At 46.5% G+C, this 13,492-nt stretch overlaps 3 protein-coding genes across 3 annotated transcripts; 1 reads left to right on the top strand and 2 right to left on the bottom strand.

Annotated features, from left to right (window-relative positions):
• Positions 1–840: 840 nt before the first annotated feature.
• LOC135626401 (protein RALF-like 33) lies at positions 841–1,574 on the top strand. Its single transcript, XM_065131650.1, has one exon. It carries the CDS (start codon positions 998–1,000, stop codon positions 1,367–1,369), a length of 372 nt encoding a protein of 123 aa, XP_064987722.1. The 5' UTR covers positions 841–997; the 3' UTR covers positions 1,370–1,574.
• Positions 1,575–5,643: 4,069 nt separating this feature from the next.
• Positions 5,644–9,166, bottom strand: LOC135627652 (pollen-specific leucine-rich repeat extensin-like protein 3). The gene has a single exon (XM_065133782.1). The coding sequence runs from the start codon at positions 9,117–9,119 to the stop codon at positions 5,772–5,774; it is 3,348 nt and encodes a 1,115-aa protein (XP_064989854.1). The 5' UTR covers positions 9,120–9,166; the 3' UTR covers positions 5,644–5,771.
• A 2,505-nt stretch (positions 9,167–11,671) lies between these two features.
• LOC135627943 (dormancy-associated protein homolog 3-like) lies at positions 11,672–12,986 on the bottom strand. The gene is made up of 3 exons (XM_065134411.1): positions 12,769–12,986; positions 12,484–12,666; positions 11,672–12,366 (listed from the first exon to the last, which is right to left on the bottom strand). Exons 1-3 carry the CDS (start codon positions 12,902–12,904, stop codon positions 12,260–12,262), a joined length of 426 nt encoding a protein of 141 aa, XP_064990483.1. The 5' UTR covers positions 12,905–12,986; the 3' UTR covers positions 11,672–12,259.
• Between the last annotated feature and the right edge of the window lie 506 nt (positions 12,987–13,492).

Raw genomic sequence — 13,492 nt, 5'->3', positions numbered from 1 at the left:
GAAAAGTAGACACAATGATACAGACGTGAAACCTCAAGTACGATGTGACGTACAACACACACGTGACGGGCAATCACTTGCCACCCCATCCGTACGAACGACATCATTAGAGTACAGTCGTCTCAGAAAGCTCGGGGCAACGTCGTGTAGTGTCGATCCGTGCAGGTCGATCGGCACTCATACAGAAGCTAAAGTCGATCACCCGAGGAGCCTGCCACAGTTAATTAACCCCGTACGACCAACTCATCCTCACAAGTTTAAAAGCTACCCCTCCTTAATCAGGAGAAGGAAGGACTTCGAACACTCAACTCTATCTTATTTTACCAAAAGCTAACTTAAGCTTCGGATGGGTCAAGTCAAGAAATCCCCCTCTCGACCTTGACCTGTGTGTAGGAGTCCAACAACGAAGAAGGAGGCCACTTGTCAATTAAGAAGACTGTGCTCGAGAGATGAGGCTCAAACTCGATCAAACGTGACCCGATTCTCGCCTTCACTATCCAAGCATCCACGTGGATAACCTTATATATCCAGGATTGAATTGAGTCGTACTAGCCACGGTGTAAAGATTCACCAACTATAACTAATCTAAATTATTTTGTTATTGATCTAAATATCCGCATTAAAATCAAAATCCCAAGTGACTCCATTGCTAAAACACCAAATCAATGTCACATTTTGCTTTGTCCAACTAAGATTGGTCTTCTGTCTTGGATCCTATGTCAGGTTTAAGATGATCTTAGTGCCGCAGTAAAAGACAATTATATGTTCCATGTAATTTTTCATCTGCGGCTAAGCTTGAATGAAAACTCAAGAGTAAAAATCCCCAGTCAAATGCGAACGCATCCATTGGAAGATCTCTACACCACCAAGATCCTCTCTTCTTCTCTTTGTTGGTAGGACAAGGAAGGAGAAAGCAATACTGGAATACCAAGAGTTCCTTTCTTCCGAGAGAGAGCAAGAAAGAGGTATTTGTTCTCTCCACCGAGGAAGAGGGCGAATGAGCAAGCACCACATGATGAGGCCGACGCAAAGCTCCCTCCTTTCGGTCGCCCTCCTCCTCCTCCTCCTCCTCGCCGCCGCAGCGGCCGCCAGTGGAGGAGGAGGGGGCGAGGTCCCGCTCGCCTGGATCTCCTCCCTCTCCGGGTGCCGCGGCACCGTCGCGGAGTGCCTCGCCGGCGAGCAGTTCGACCTCGGAGCCGAGGTGACCCGCCGGATGCTCGCCACCTCCAACTACGTCAGTTACGGCGCCCTTAAGCGCGACACCGTCCCCTGCTCCCGCCGCGGCGCCTCTTACTACAACTGCCGCCCCGGCGCCCAGGCCAACCCCTACTCCCGCAGCTGTTCCTCCATCGCCCAGTGCCGCGGTTGAAAAGCTTCCATATAAAAATACGCCAATTTTTAGGAAGAACAAGCACGAATTTGGTATGTGATTTGGTTGCTTCGCTCCAGTTTCAAATAAATGGTGTCGTTCTTGATGACGCTATTGTTGTTTCGGCGTTGTAAACAGCGCTTTCATGTGATTCGTGTAAAAAAAAGCTTAATTTAGTTGATCATGGCTCGCTTCCGTTTCCTTCTATGCATTTCCTCTCCAAAAAAAGGTCTCCTTTTAGAAAAAGGAACATGATTTAGGCGCAGATGTTATTTCCAAGTTTTGATGCTCAAACATTCTTGCACTTCTTGATGCTTCGAGCTACTAGAATGTCTGTAACGAAAATGTGATTCTTTGCCATAATTGAGATCTTCTTCGTCTTGTTCTAGATTTCCTGTTGATGAGAAAATAAAAATATAAGCATGATTAAAGAGCTTTAGTAATTGGTAACACAGTGGGTTTGGTTTAAGGGTAATGGAGTTGAATTATTAGAACTGAGATGGTGCTATTGGTTTCTAGTGCTTATTGTTGTTGTTTGGATGCAAGAGAAGTTAAAATTGCAGATTGGAAGTGGATCAGCAAGATCTCCTGTTAGCCACTAGAAACCAAAAGGTGAGGGACAGGGCATCCAAAGGTCAGTTTAATATATTGGTGTGGCAGCACTTACTGTGTAACTGCTTTAGATAGGTAAAATTTATGATTGGTTTGTTTTGAAGTCAGTGAAGATGATGTGTGAACAAGGATGGCTAAGGTAGGGGGGGTCTATGTTTTAGAGAGAGAAAGGTGAAACCTCAGAAGAGCACACCCTCCACCCCAGAATCCCAAAAGGATAACTTGGAACTCTTGCCTTCTCTAAGTTTTGATGCTTATGTTACTTTATTCTCTTTTATTTAGGTTGGGATTTCGAGGTGTTGACCATATGTTCCATAGTGCTTGTGACTGGCATTTATTTAAAGAAAGAGGACCCCAGTTTCTATGATCTACTCTTGCAAGTTTCAGTAAATTGGTGAAGTTTAGCCATGTCTTTTACAGGTATGTCTTCCTAAGATGGGCTTTTGTTCTAAGGAGATTTGATAAGAACATCATAAAGAGACTTTAGTCTACAAGGTTTTGATTCTTACTCCTGACTAATGATGGGTTATCTTGTGTTAGTATTTATCTTATTTAGCTGCCAACTTAAAAGTCAGGGGTTTAGGATGCCTTCTAAAAGAGCTACCATCATCTTTGTGATTGCTCATGTATTCCTTCTAAAAGAGCTACCATACATCAACTTTATATTTTTTTTCTTTGCATGGTTTGAAAAATAGATTTTTGCCATCCTTGATTATAAGAACATGTTTGAATAGCAAGCATTGATAAAAAGCTATGATAAATATGTTTCAGATGACAAAAGAGATATAAAACATATCTTTTTACCTTGTTTGGTTTTGATACAAGGAAGAGATGAATATTGCTTTTCATGGCTTAGTGGAAAATATAGACTGGGAACCAGGGAAGCTATGTATATTTGAGTAGAAAGATTCCCTGTCTTGGTTTTTAAGCGGTTTCAACATCATTTTCAACTCTCTTGTTCTTTGTCCACCGATAGCTACCTTGAGGCCAAGTCTACCTCGACCTGAACATGGAGACTCAAGGAGGTTCTTCCCTAGAGAACCTAGTGTTTTCAAAAGAAAGAAGATTACCTTAATCGAAAAATGAAAAGGAAAACTTGCTGACCCAGCTATCGACTTTCAAGTTAATGGTTCCTGTTCTTATTTTCATATCTAAAACAATTGTGTGAGCACAAGACCAGTCATAGCCAGCTGGAGACTCTGTAGGGGATCGATGTTCTTGTAAATTATGTCCCCATCTTGCAATGTTTGCTTCGTCAGTTTGAACGTAAACATCTGATTTCTGCTATAAGTGAATTCACACATGCCACTGGAGTTCCAAGGTCAGGAATATCGATTCATATTTAGCTTGAAGGAAGAAAAACCTTGAAAGCAGACCTTAACAAATTTTTGTTTCTGTATCTATGTTAGTTCTATGAAGATAAAACATGTTCTATGTACCTTTAAGTTATGAGAAGTGATAAGTCGAGTCAATATTATGCTGTGACCCTCAAAGTATGACATTTCTGATAGGTACTAATTACCTAGAATCTAACTGCAGTAGTCATGGCCAACCAAAGTCGGTAGACTTGACTCAGACAATCATCAGACCTGGAGCACATGAATAATGGTACACTCACCCAATCTAACAGTGGCAACCAGATGAACCAGCCAATTTGATGTTTCAACAGCTGCCAATAGTGGCATTGCATCGAGAAACTGTCCTCTCAGGTCCACACTGGTTTGGCTTGTTTTTCTGGATTTACTGTCAAGGTTTTATGTCGTAGTTGCCAACAAGAGGAGCAAAAGAATCTTTGTTCTTGGTTTTTGCTTTTGTTTTTTTAGAACAGAATGAATAAAGCTTTGTTCTTATCATAAGGAATGGTTTCATGGGAACTTGTTTTCTTGTTTCTGAAGAGTGTAAGCTGAAGGTTTTCGAAACAGGACAAGAAACTCTGGAGTGACATAAAACATTAACATGTCACCCTAATATGAAGCTGTTGTTCCTTGAAAGAGAGAACATAGACATCAGTTGGTACTTTGTGGTTTGGATCCAGCTCATGTTGTCTTTTCAAGGTTCTATATCTGATGCTTTAGATCTACCCTGGAATGCTGAAGCAAGTGGGTGCTATTCTATGTTGTTAGATCTGAGAATTTGGCTGGTAAACACCTCATGTGTGTCTCTGATCTGTGTCAGATCCAAATCAAGGTGATTTCCACTGCTGAAAAAAAGTCCATCAAGAGACATGCTGTGCTGTGATGCAGAAATCAGATCTACAAGCTCAGCAGCACATTTGAGTTCCATCCTCTGATATCCATCAAGGATGGAGTTGCCAACAACCCCCAGTCTGGGCTAGTGCAAGTGAATGAAAGTGATGCAGACATCACACAGTAGCAGTTGGTGGTGTAATCTCTCTGCTTCTGCTACCAATGCATGCACAACGGACAAAATATATTGATAGAAAGAAAGATTTGATGGACAATATGTTGTGGTAAGGAAACATTGGTAAAGTGAGCTACATCTGAAGTAATAATATGAAGGCTTCATGAAGTGGGAGGAGGGATGTTAGTGTCTGAAATAATGCAAGGGAAATCTCTCTTTGCCTGCATCAGCAGACTACAGTTGCAGCCAACTGGCAAAACATCTGCAACTCATCCATAAACAGTAACCGCAGAATTCGCAAGCACAGCATCAGATAACCTGTTTCCTCTGGCAAGCTTTGCCTCAGACTGAACTTAAATCTAGAGCAACCTGCAGGCTCACAACTGAGCCATGGAAAGATTAGGAAAACAATTTCATTGATTGAAAACCAAGTCCTCCCTCTTGGCTTTGTACACATCTGCAGATTCTGTGGTTACTTTCCATCCATAGTGTATTGTATACTGACTAGAAAAAAAAAAAAAAAAAACTGCTTATTAATGTCATACAGCCTCAGTAATTTTTTTTATATTATTAGCAAAGGAGGCAATATCATATACCGATGTTTCAAGGTTGACTCAGAACAATATGATATCGTATACCGTTCGATACACCAGGACATGCCGAGTGATTTTAAATATTTCTTCCTCTCTACTGTAGCACCATAATACTGTAGCACATTCCATCCGGTAGTGAGCGGTCCTCGTACCGATATGCCATCGGACCGGTATGTACCGCCTATATCGAACGATACTATTCGAAATTACATACCATGATTATTAGTCTCGTAGTAATAAGCACCCTTTTGGAATTCAGAGGATAGAGGATTGAGTAGAGCATTCCTAATATTAATCAAATTTTATCAAGAATATTTTATTTTAAAGTTAAAATAAGGCTCGTTAAGGTGCATACTAATTGGTTGATTTGTGTTTTGATAGAGAAATACTGTGATAATCAACAACGTCTAAGCGTTAGACAGTCGACAACTAAGCACTAAGTGATACGATTGGCATGACAACATCCTCCAAACATAATCAATCATGTCATGAAATATATGAAATCATACCCGACATTAATACACGTAGCATAATGATCCTTATTGATGTAAATTATTAGTGGTCAGGTAAACGTCTTATGCATGGAACTTCATCAATCGACAAGCCCGAGAACAATTATTTGTCTGTGAAAAATTGCTCCACCGTGAAAATGCAATGAAAAGACTGTCATATAATCATCAAGTTACATAAAAGATGGAGAATTGGAGATCCATTACAGAGCAGAAGATGGATTGCATGCATCCAAAAGGAATAAGGTATGCTCTTTAGCCTAAGCGAGATGATTTCTTCCCCGACGAGTGCACGGATGGTCGAAATGGGAACGAGACCACTCCAGCTTAATAGCCTTTGTAGATAGGTGGAGGTGGAGATGCGTAGCTCAATCCGCCGACCGGCGGTAACGTGTCGGGCTCAGGAAGTGAAGCAGGGGAGACGACCGGAGGATATGAAGTCGATGGTGGCGGAGAGGAGACAAGAGGAGGGGATGAAGATCCCGGGGCCGGTGCTGGTGTTTGCACTGGTGGCGGTGGCGATGCTACGGGTGGTGGAGGTGTTTGCACTGGTGGTGATGCCACCGGCGGTGGTGGAGAGTGCATTGTCGGTGGTGGGGTTGATGCTACGGCCGGTGGTGGAGATGATGCCACGGGCGGTGGAGTTGATACTACCGTTGGAGATGGTGATGGGGATGATGCCACGGGCGGTGGAGTTGACACTACCGATGGAGATGGTGATGGGGATGATGCCACGGGCGGTGGAGTTGATGCTGCCGACGGAGATGGTGATGGGGATGATGCTGTGGGCGGTGGTGTTTGCACTGGTGGTGGCGGTGGTGAGTACACAGGTGGTGGTGGGGATGATGCCACGGGCGGTGGAGGTGATGCTACCGACGGAGCTGGTGATGGGGATGATGCTGTGGGTGGTAGTGGAGATGATGCCACGGGCTGTGGAGGTGATGCTACCGACGGAGCCGGTGACGGGGATGATGCTGTGGGTGGTGGTGGAGATGATGCCACGGACGGTGGAGGTGATGCTACCGACGGAGCTGGTGATGGGGTTGATGCTGTGGGTGGTAGTGGAGATGATGCCACGGGCTGTGGAGGTGATGCTACCGACGGAGCCGGTGACGGGGATGATGCTGTGGGCGGTGGTGGAGATGATGCCACGGGCGGTGGAGGTGATGCTACCCACGGAGCCGGTGATGGGGATGATGCTGTGGGTGGTGGTGGAGATGATGCCACGGGCTGTGGAGGTGATGCTACCGACGGAGCCGGTGACGGGGATGATGCTGTGGGTGGTGGTGGAGATGATGCCACGGGCGGTGGAGGTGATGCTACCCACGGAGCCGGTGATGGGGATGATGCTGTGGGTGGTGGTGGAGATGATGCCACGGGCGGTGGAGGTGATGCTACCCACGGAGCCGGTGATGGGGATGATGCTGTGGGGGTTGGTGGAGATGATGCCACGGGCTGTGGAGGTGATGCTACCGACGGAGCTGGTGATGGGGATGATGCTGTGGGTGGTGGTGGAGATGATGACACGGGCGCTGGAGGTGATGCTACCGACGGAGCTGGTGATGGGGATGATACTGTGGGTGGTGGTGGTGAGTATACAGGGGATGAAGGAGAGTGTACTGGTGGTGATGATTGAGATGACGCTATGGGTGGTGGTGGTGGTGAATTGATTGAAGGTGGTGGTTGAGATGATGATCCAGACGGTGGGGGTGGTGGTGAGTTGACTGTAGGAGGTGGAGAAGAAACCGGTGGTGGTGGTATTACTACTTGTGGAGGTGGAGATCGGAGCTCTGGTTGGGATGGCGACGGAGCAAGAGGCGGGGAGGCGAATGACTGAGGCGGTGGTGTGCTTACAGGTGGTGGTGGAGGAGAATGCACTCGTGTCACGGGTGACTCGGAATGCGGAGGTGGTGGTGGTGGTGGTGAATTGATTGAAGGTGGGGGTTGAGATGATGATCCAGATGGTGGGGGTGGTGAGTACGGTGGAGGTTGTGATGAATGAACTGGAGGTGGTGGTGAGTTGACTGGAGGAGGTGGAGAATAGACCGGTGGAGGTGGTGATACTACTGGTGGAGGTGGAGAGCGGAGCTCTGGTTGGGATGGCGACTGAGCAAAAGGCGGAGAGGCGAATGCCTGTTGCGGTGGTGTGCTTACAGGTGGAGGAGGAGAATGCACTCGTGTCACGGGTGACTCGGAATGCGGAGCTGGTGGCGGTGAGGGCACCGGTGTCACTGGCGACTCGGAATGCTGAGGTGGCGGCGGTGACTTCGCCGGTGCCCTGGGCGTTGGAGGCTTCGGTGATGATTTTGGAGGGGTTGCTGCCACCGGCGCAGGCGATGGCTCCTGAGGTGGCGGTGTCACCGGGTTAGGTGATGCCTTCGGAGATGTTGGCGTCGCCGGCTTTGTTGAAGGTTTCGGAGACGGCGTAGCCGGCTTAGGTGAAGACTTCGGAGATGTCGGTGTCGCCGAAGAGGGAGTGGAAGAGCTCGGAGAAGACCCACATTTATCTTTGCTGCAGTCCACAGGGCGACTCAACACCCGATAACAGGTCTTCGCCGACTTCTGCCCGGGCCGCTTCTCAAGGCAATTGCCCTTGTCGTCGAAAACGACGTCAGACCCGGCCGAGGGCACGCACTCGGCGGCTTCGCCCTTGAAGTAGTTGAAGGAGAACGTGAAGTTGGTGAGGCTCGGCAAGCGACAGAGCTTCTCCGGTACCACTCCTGTGAGGACGTTGTGCGACAAGTCCAGGTCCTCCACCTTGCTCAACGCCGCAAAGCTCGTCGGGAGATCGCCGGTGAGCGAGTTCCAGCTCGCATCCAACACCGTCGCGTTGCCCAACTCCCCCACCTCGGACGGCAAGCAACCGACGAGCCCGTTGTTCAACAGTACGAGTTCGTTCAGGGTGGCTCCCATCCTTCCGGTGCTACCGGGAATGCAGCCGCCGAGCTTGTTGTTGGCCAGAACCACCACCGACGCCGTGGAGTTGCCGAAGTTGTCGGGGATGGGAGAGCTGAAACGGTTGTCGTTGAGGAAGATGGCGTCGAGGCCCTTGTCGAAGAGCTCCGGCGGGAGGGCGCCCTCGAAGTCGTTGAACCGGAGGTCGAGGTACCTTAAAGATGGTAGGCCGACGACGACCATCGGAAACGGCCCGACGAAGCGGTTGTTGCTGACGTCGAGCTCGTGGAGGAGCACGAGCCGGGAGAAGCTCTTGGGGATGATGCCGCAGAAGCGGTTGGAATTGATATGGAAGAGCGCGACCTCGGTAAGGAGGCCGAGCTCGACGGGAAGGTAGCCAGCGATGTCGGCGCCGTTCAGGTCGACGCCGGCGACGACGGTGAGCTTCGGGTCGTCGAGTGCCGGGGCGCAAAACACGCCACGGTAGCCGCACACGTCGGCGCCGACCCAGTTGCCAGTGAAGTTGGAGGGGTCGGAGTATAAGGCGTGCCGCCAGGCCTGGAGGCCGATGTAGGCGCGGCGGAGGCGGGCGTTGGGGAAGCTGAGGTCGACCTTGACGTCGAACTCGTAATCGTCGGGGAGGTCGCCGTTCTTGGACAATGCCAGGAGCTGGCGACGGGCGATCAGGGCAGCTTCGACGCTTGAGAGAGCTAACGCGGACGACAAGGAGGAGGAGAAGAGAAGGAAGAGGAGGAGGAGAGAGCGGAGGCAGGCCTCCATGGTGGGCAGATGGTGTGGCTTCCCCGCCCTGGAAAGCCCAAGGCTGCTATAAGGGGGAGTGGGAGGTAAGAGGAGGAAGAAGGGGTTGTTATAGCTGTTGAAGCAGCGGTACGTGAACGGTTAGGCTCCTTTGTTGGAGTTAGTTTGCCTCCTTTAGGTTCGTTTTGGGCGGAGGAATTGACGGTTGGCGTGGGATGGTGACCGTTAACCCGCGAAAAAGGAGGGAAAGGTTGTAATCCCGCGTCTGTGGCTCCCATTGCCTAATTTTTTATATTTTTTTAATATAATTTATGATAAATAATAAAAATAGAATATTTTAATATTTTTAAAGTTCAAATTATCTTTTATTATGTTGATATTCTTCATTTTTATCATTTGAGCTATACCTCATTTAAACATAGATTACATGTATTTCCAATTTCTCGATATTATAATGGTCTGATTAGTGGACCAAATCAACTAATCTAGTTACTAATTTTTTTGGTCCGACCATCATGTTGATTCAGAGACGAGATTGTATACACAATTATAATGAAGTTGGCAGCTGTTTACAGATATTGTAAACAAAAATAATTTATAAAAATACCTTAAATATTAGTACGATGATAAGATATTAAAGCCACTAATTAAAGATTAAAGGTTAAAAATCTTAATCATGATGTAATTTATATTAAACTCTATGACTAATCAATCTTTTTTTTTACACCTTAAACATGAGTATACCAAACCCACTCATGAAAAATTGAGAGATCAAAACCTCATTTCATATAATTAAATATATTTAATATTTAACTAAGAATCTAAATTTTCATTCGATATATTTAAATATATCTTAAATATTGATGTGAAAGTTGAAGGTGCAAAATAATTTTCAAATTTATTCGATATAATTAAATATACTTACACATCTTATGCCCACCCAATAAAATTATAAAAGACACATCTTCACTTGCCCATAGCTCTAATCATCGCTCCTCCAGATAATTAAGTCCCTCAGCCAAACTGGATTTGTATGCATTGAATTTTTTACATTAGTTTCATATTTAAAACATTGAATGATATAATTATAGATGAATCTTTACATTGTGATCGAGGAGTCAGTATGACAGGTCCAATCTTGGATGTGTAATGTTGCCTAGACGGAGAATCGAGGGGAAGAAACAAACGTCGAGTCGGGTTGAGCTGCGAGCCTCACCATTCACTTCTTCATCGTAAGCCCCTACACTTAGGACGAGATCGAGAGGAGGATTTCCCGACTCAATCCCTCCGAAGTTTAAATTAGAATGGAGTGGAAAGATAGAGAGTTCAATATTCCTTAACCCTCTCATTCGTTAAAGGGTTGACTTTTATATATGCTTTGGGGTGGTTGATCGTACGCGGTCCTTTAATGGTCGTCGACTCCTCGAAAGGATGACTTGTACTCTACGGATGTGCGTCGACCAACCCGTATTGGTCGGTGCCGTTCCGAGTTTTGTGGAATGGCCCTAAGGTGTCTAGCATCGCACGGGTTGTCGTTACGCGATGTCGTCTTGAGTTTTATGGAGCAGCTCTGGGTTATCCGACACCAAGCGCTGATCGACTATGTTTCGAATCAAACATTATAGGAATTCCTTCTAACACTTGGTGGATTGATTCTGGTGCTTCAACTAATATTACAAATAACATGCAGGGATTTCTTTCAATTCGGAAACCAAAAGAACATGAAAGATTCATCGTTATGGAAAATCGTCTTAAAGCGAAAGTGATATCAATGGGAACTTATCGTCTACGCTTAGAGACGGGTCACTTGATGGATCTTGTTGACACATGTTATGTCTCTATAATTTTTAGAAATTTAGTTTCTCTTTCTAGAATTGATGAGTTAGGATATTGTCTTTCTTTTGGTAGTGGCAAACTCAGTATGTTTTATGATTCAATAAAAGTTGGTTCTGGAATTCTCTGTGATGGTTTGTACAGAATTAATTTGGATCTTGAGTTTGCAAAGACATTAATGACCATGCAATCAAATGTTAGATTGAAACGTAGTTTCAATAATGAAAGATCTTTTATATTGTGGCATAGATGATTGGGGCATATCTCCAAGGAAAGAATCGAAAGATTAGTAAAGGATAATATTTTAGAACATTTAGACTTCACTGATTTTGATGTTGGTATGGATTGCATTAAGGGAAAGCCGGCATTGAGGGGCGTCGTGCAGTATCGTCTCGAGTTTTATGGAACGGCTCTAGGATGTCTGACGTCATACGGGTTGCCACACGTAATACCATTCGGGTTGGCACCGTCTCGAGTTTCATGGAACGACTCTAGGGCGTCTGACACCGACCTATACGATGTCGAACAATGCGAAGGTCGCGTGGTCGTCTCACTCCACATCAGTCCGAAGGTTCTCTGTTTGCTACCACGTGGGTGATACCTAAATGTGCAGTATCCATGATAACGAAATCCAAATATATGATATAATAAAAAAATATAAATATTTATCATATAAATATATTTATATGTATATTGTTAATAATAAAATAAAAAATATTAGCCAGCATGAACTCATCAGGTAATAAAACATTAATCTGGCACTACCAATCTAAAAAGCACAATGTACATATCTAAAATGCACATTATTACACCAAACTATCGCCTAAGAACAAAGATTATCCCCCCCACCCCCTCTCTCTCTCTCTCTCTCTCTCTCTGAGACAAACTACTTACAGAACACAGCATTAATCTGGCACTACCAACTTTCCCATGTACATATCTAAAAAGCACTTTATTACACCAAACTATCGCCTAAGAACAAAGATTATCCCCTCCTCTCTCTCTCTCTCTCTCTCTCTCTCTCTGATACAAACTACTTACAGAACACAGCATTAATCTGGCACTACCAACTTTCCCATGTACATATCTAAAAAGCTCATTATTACACCACGCTGGTGCCTAAGAACAAAGATTATCTCTCCCTCTCTCTCTCTCTCTCTCTCTCTCTCTCGACACAAACTACACACACAACACCTCGATGAGTAACACAAACAGCATCGCCTCCTTCTCTAACGTACAACCACCCACATAGAGCTATTTGATCATCGCACAGCGATTTCTCTCCAAGCAACAGTCTCTCTAAAGCAGCAGCAGCAGGCGAACATGAGTTAGAGTTCGAAGGGAGGACAAGAAGAGCTCGTGGATTCCACCGCGACCGCGTCCGCTTTCCTTGCCTGCGCGTCCGACATCGACTTCCTCCTAAAACGGGTCGCTCCTGCTCGTTCACACCAACTAATCAACCGTCACAAGCACTCACAACAAGAAAAGGAAACCTGCGGAGGTTTCTCCTGCCCTGAGAACGTAGGCGAACGACTGACGCCGTAGATCGTACCGGAGAAGGGAGAGACGGGCGGGGTCGAGCCTGCCGGCGATGACGGCGGCGTCCCGCCCCCTGGCGACGCCCACCCGGCAGGCCTCTTTATCATGATGCTCCTCGTTACCCTCGGCGCCGCCGCCGCCTCCGCGGAACCCTCGTCGCCGTATGGCCTTCCCAGGCCACCGGTCGCCGCCTCATCTGCCATGGATTTCATACGCCAGATCCGCAAGCCTTCCCAAACTACAAGCTCAAGAAAGGAAGACGGAGAGAGAGAGAGAGAGAGGGTCTGCTCCGTTGTACCTTTGTCGGCGGGGGTGAGAGGGGAGGAGGAGGACGGGCGGAAGGCGAAGGAGGAGTACTTCCGGAGGCGGCCGAGCCCGGACTCGGGGCGGGGGCCGGCGAGGGTGTCGTCCCAGAGCTTGTCGAGGAGCCCCATGGAGTAAAGAGTCACGTTTGCACTCCACTGAAGCTTCCTGAAGGCGTCGGCTTTATCCACTGCGAGTGGGGAGCCGAGGAAGGTAAGAGAGCGGGTATGTGTTTATAGGCTGATCCAAGAAGGGCGGGGATTCCATCTCGTCGGGCGCGGGACCAACGACGATCGGTCCAAGTGGGTTTCCTTCAGCCGTTGGATTTGATCATGACGGTAACGGAGGGCGGTCCCACGACGGCAAAGGATAAGATCGGGTTCGAAGGAGTGTGCCGCTCACGTTAATTTTATACTATACTAGTCTATTGCTTCGTCCCCACACGCGCCCGTTGGATAGGATTGTGCGGGTCCTACATGACAGGTAATTTCGCATATTGGCCCCTCAAAGTTCTTATTTTTTATACAAGTCTTTGGACTTAATTTCTTCTTTCAAATTTCATGACGTTGTTAGTAGCCTAACGCATTCTTCCATCGTTGTAGTGCAGTCCACCACATTTTTATACATAATTTGACTACCTATCTATCAATCCATCTATATAATTCAGGAGTAATTTTCCGATCTTTTAGGTTCATGAGAAATTTTATTTCTTTATAATT

Source organism: Musa acuminata, chromosome BXJ2-11 (genome assembly GCF_036884655.1).
Source record: "Musa acuminata AAA Group cultivar baxijiao chromosome BXJ2-11, Cavendish_Baxijiao_AAA, whole genome shotgun sequence".
Lineage (NCBI taxonomy): Eukaryota > Viridiplantae > Streptophyta > Magnoliopsida > Zingiberales > Musaceae > Musa > Musa acuminata.
This window is presented reverse-complemented; position numbering and strand designations above follow the sequence as displayed.

What these genes read in the sequence shown, in the direction of transcription:
- LOC135627652 (XM_065133782.1), bottom strand. Translation starts at nt 9,119, where the DNA reads ATGGAGGCCTGCCTCCGCTCTCTCCTCCTCCTCTTCCTTCTCTTCTCC.
- LOC135627943 (XM_065134411.1), bottom strand. Translation starts at nt 12,904, where the DNA reads ATGGGGCTCCTCGACAAGCTCTGGGACGACACCCTCGCCGGCCCCCGC. An exon ending in TCTCACCCCCGCCGACAAAG is followed by an intron (nt 12,667 to 12,768) that starts GTACAACGGAGC and finishes AATCCATGGCAG; the next exon opens with ATGAGGCGGCGACCGGTGGC. An exon ending in GCCCGTCTCTCCCTTCTCCG is followed by an intron (nt 12,367 to 12,483) that starts GTACGATCTACG and finishes GTGAACGAGCAG; the next exon opens with GAGCGACCCGTTTTAGGAGG.
- LOC135626401 (XM_065131650.1), top strand. Translation starts at nt 998, where the DNA reads ATGAGCAAGCACCACATGATGAGGCCGACGCAAAGCTCCCTCCTTTCG.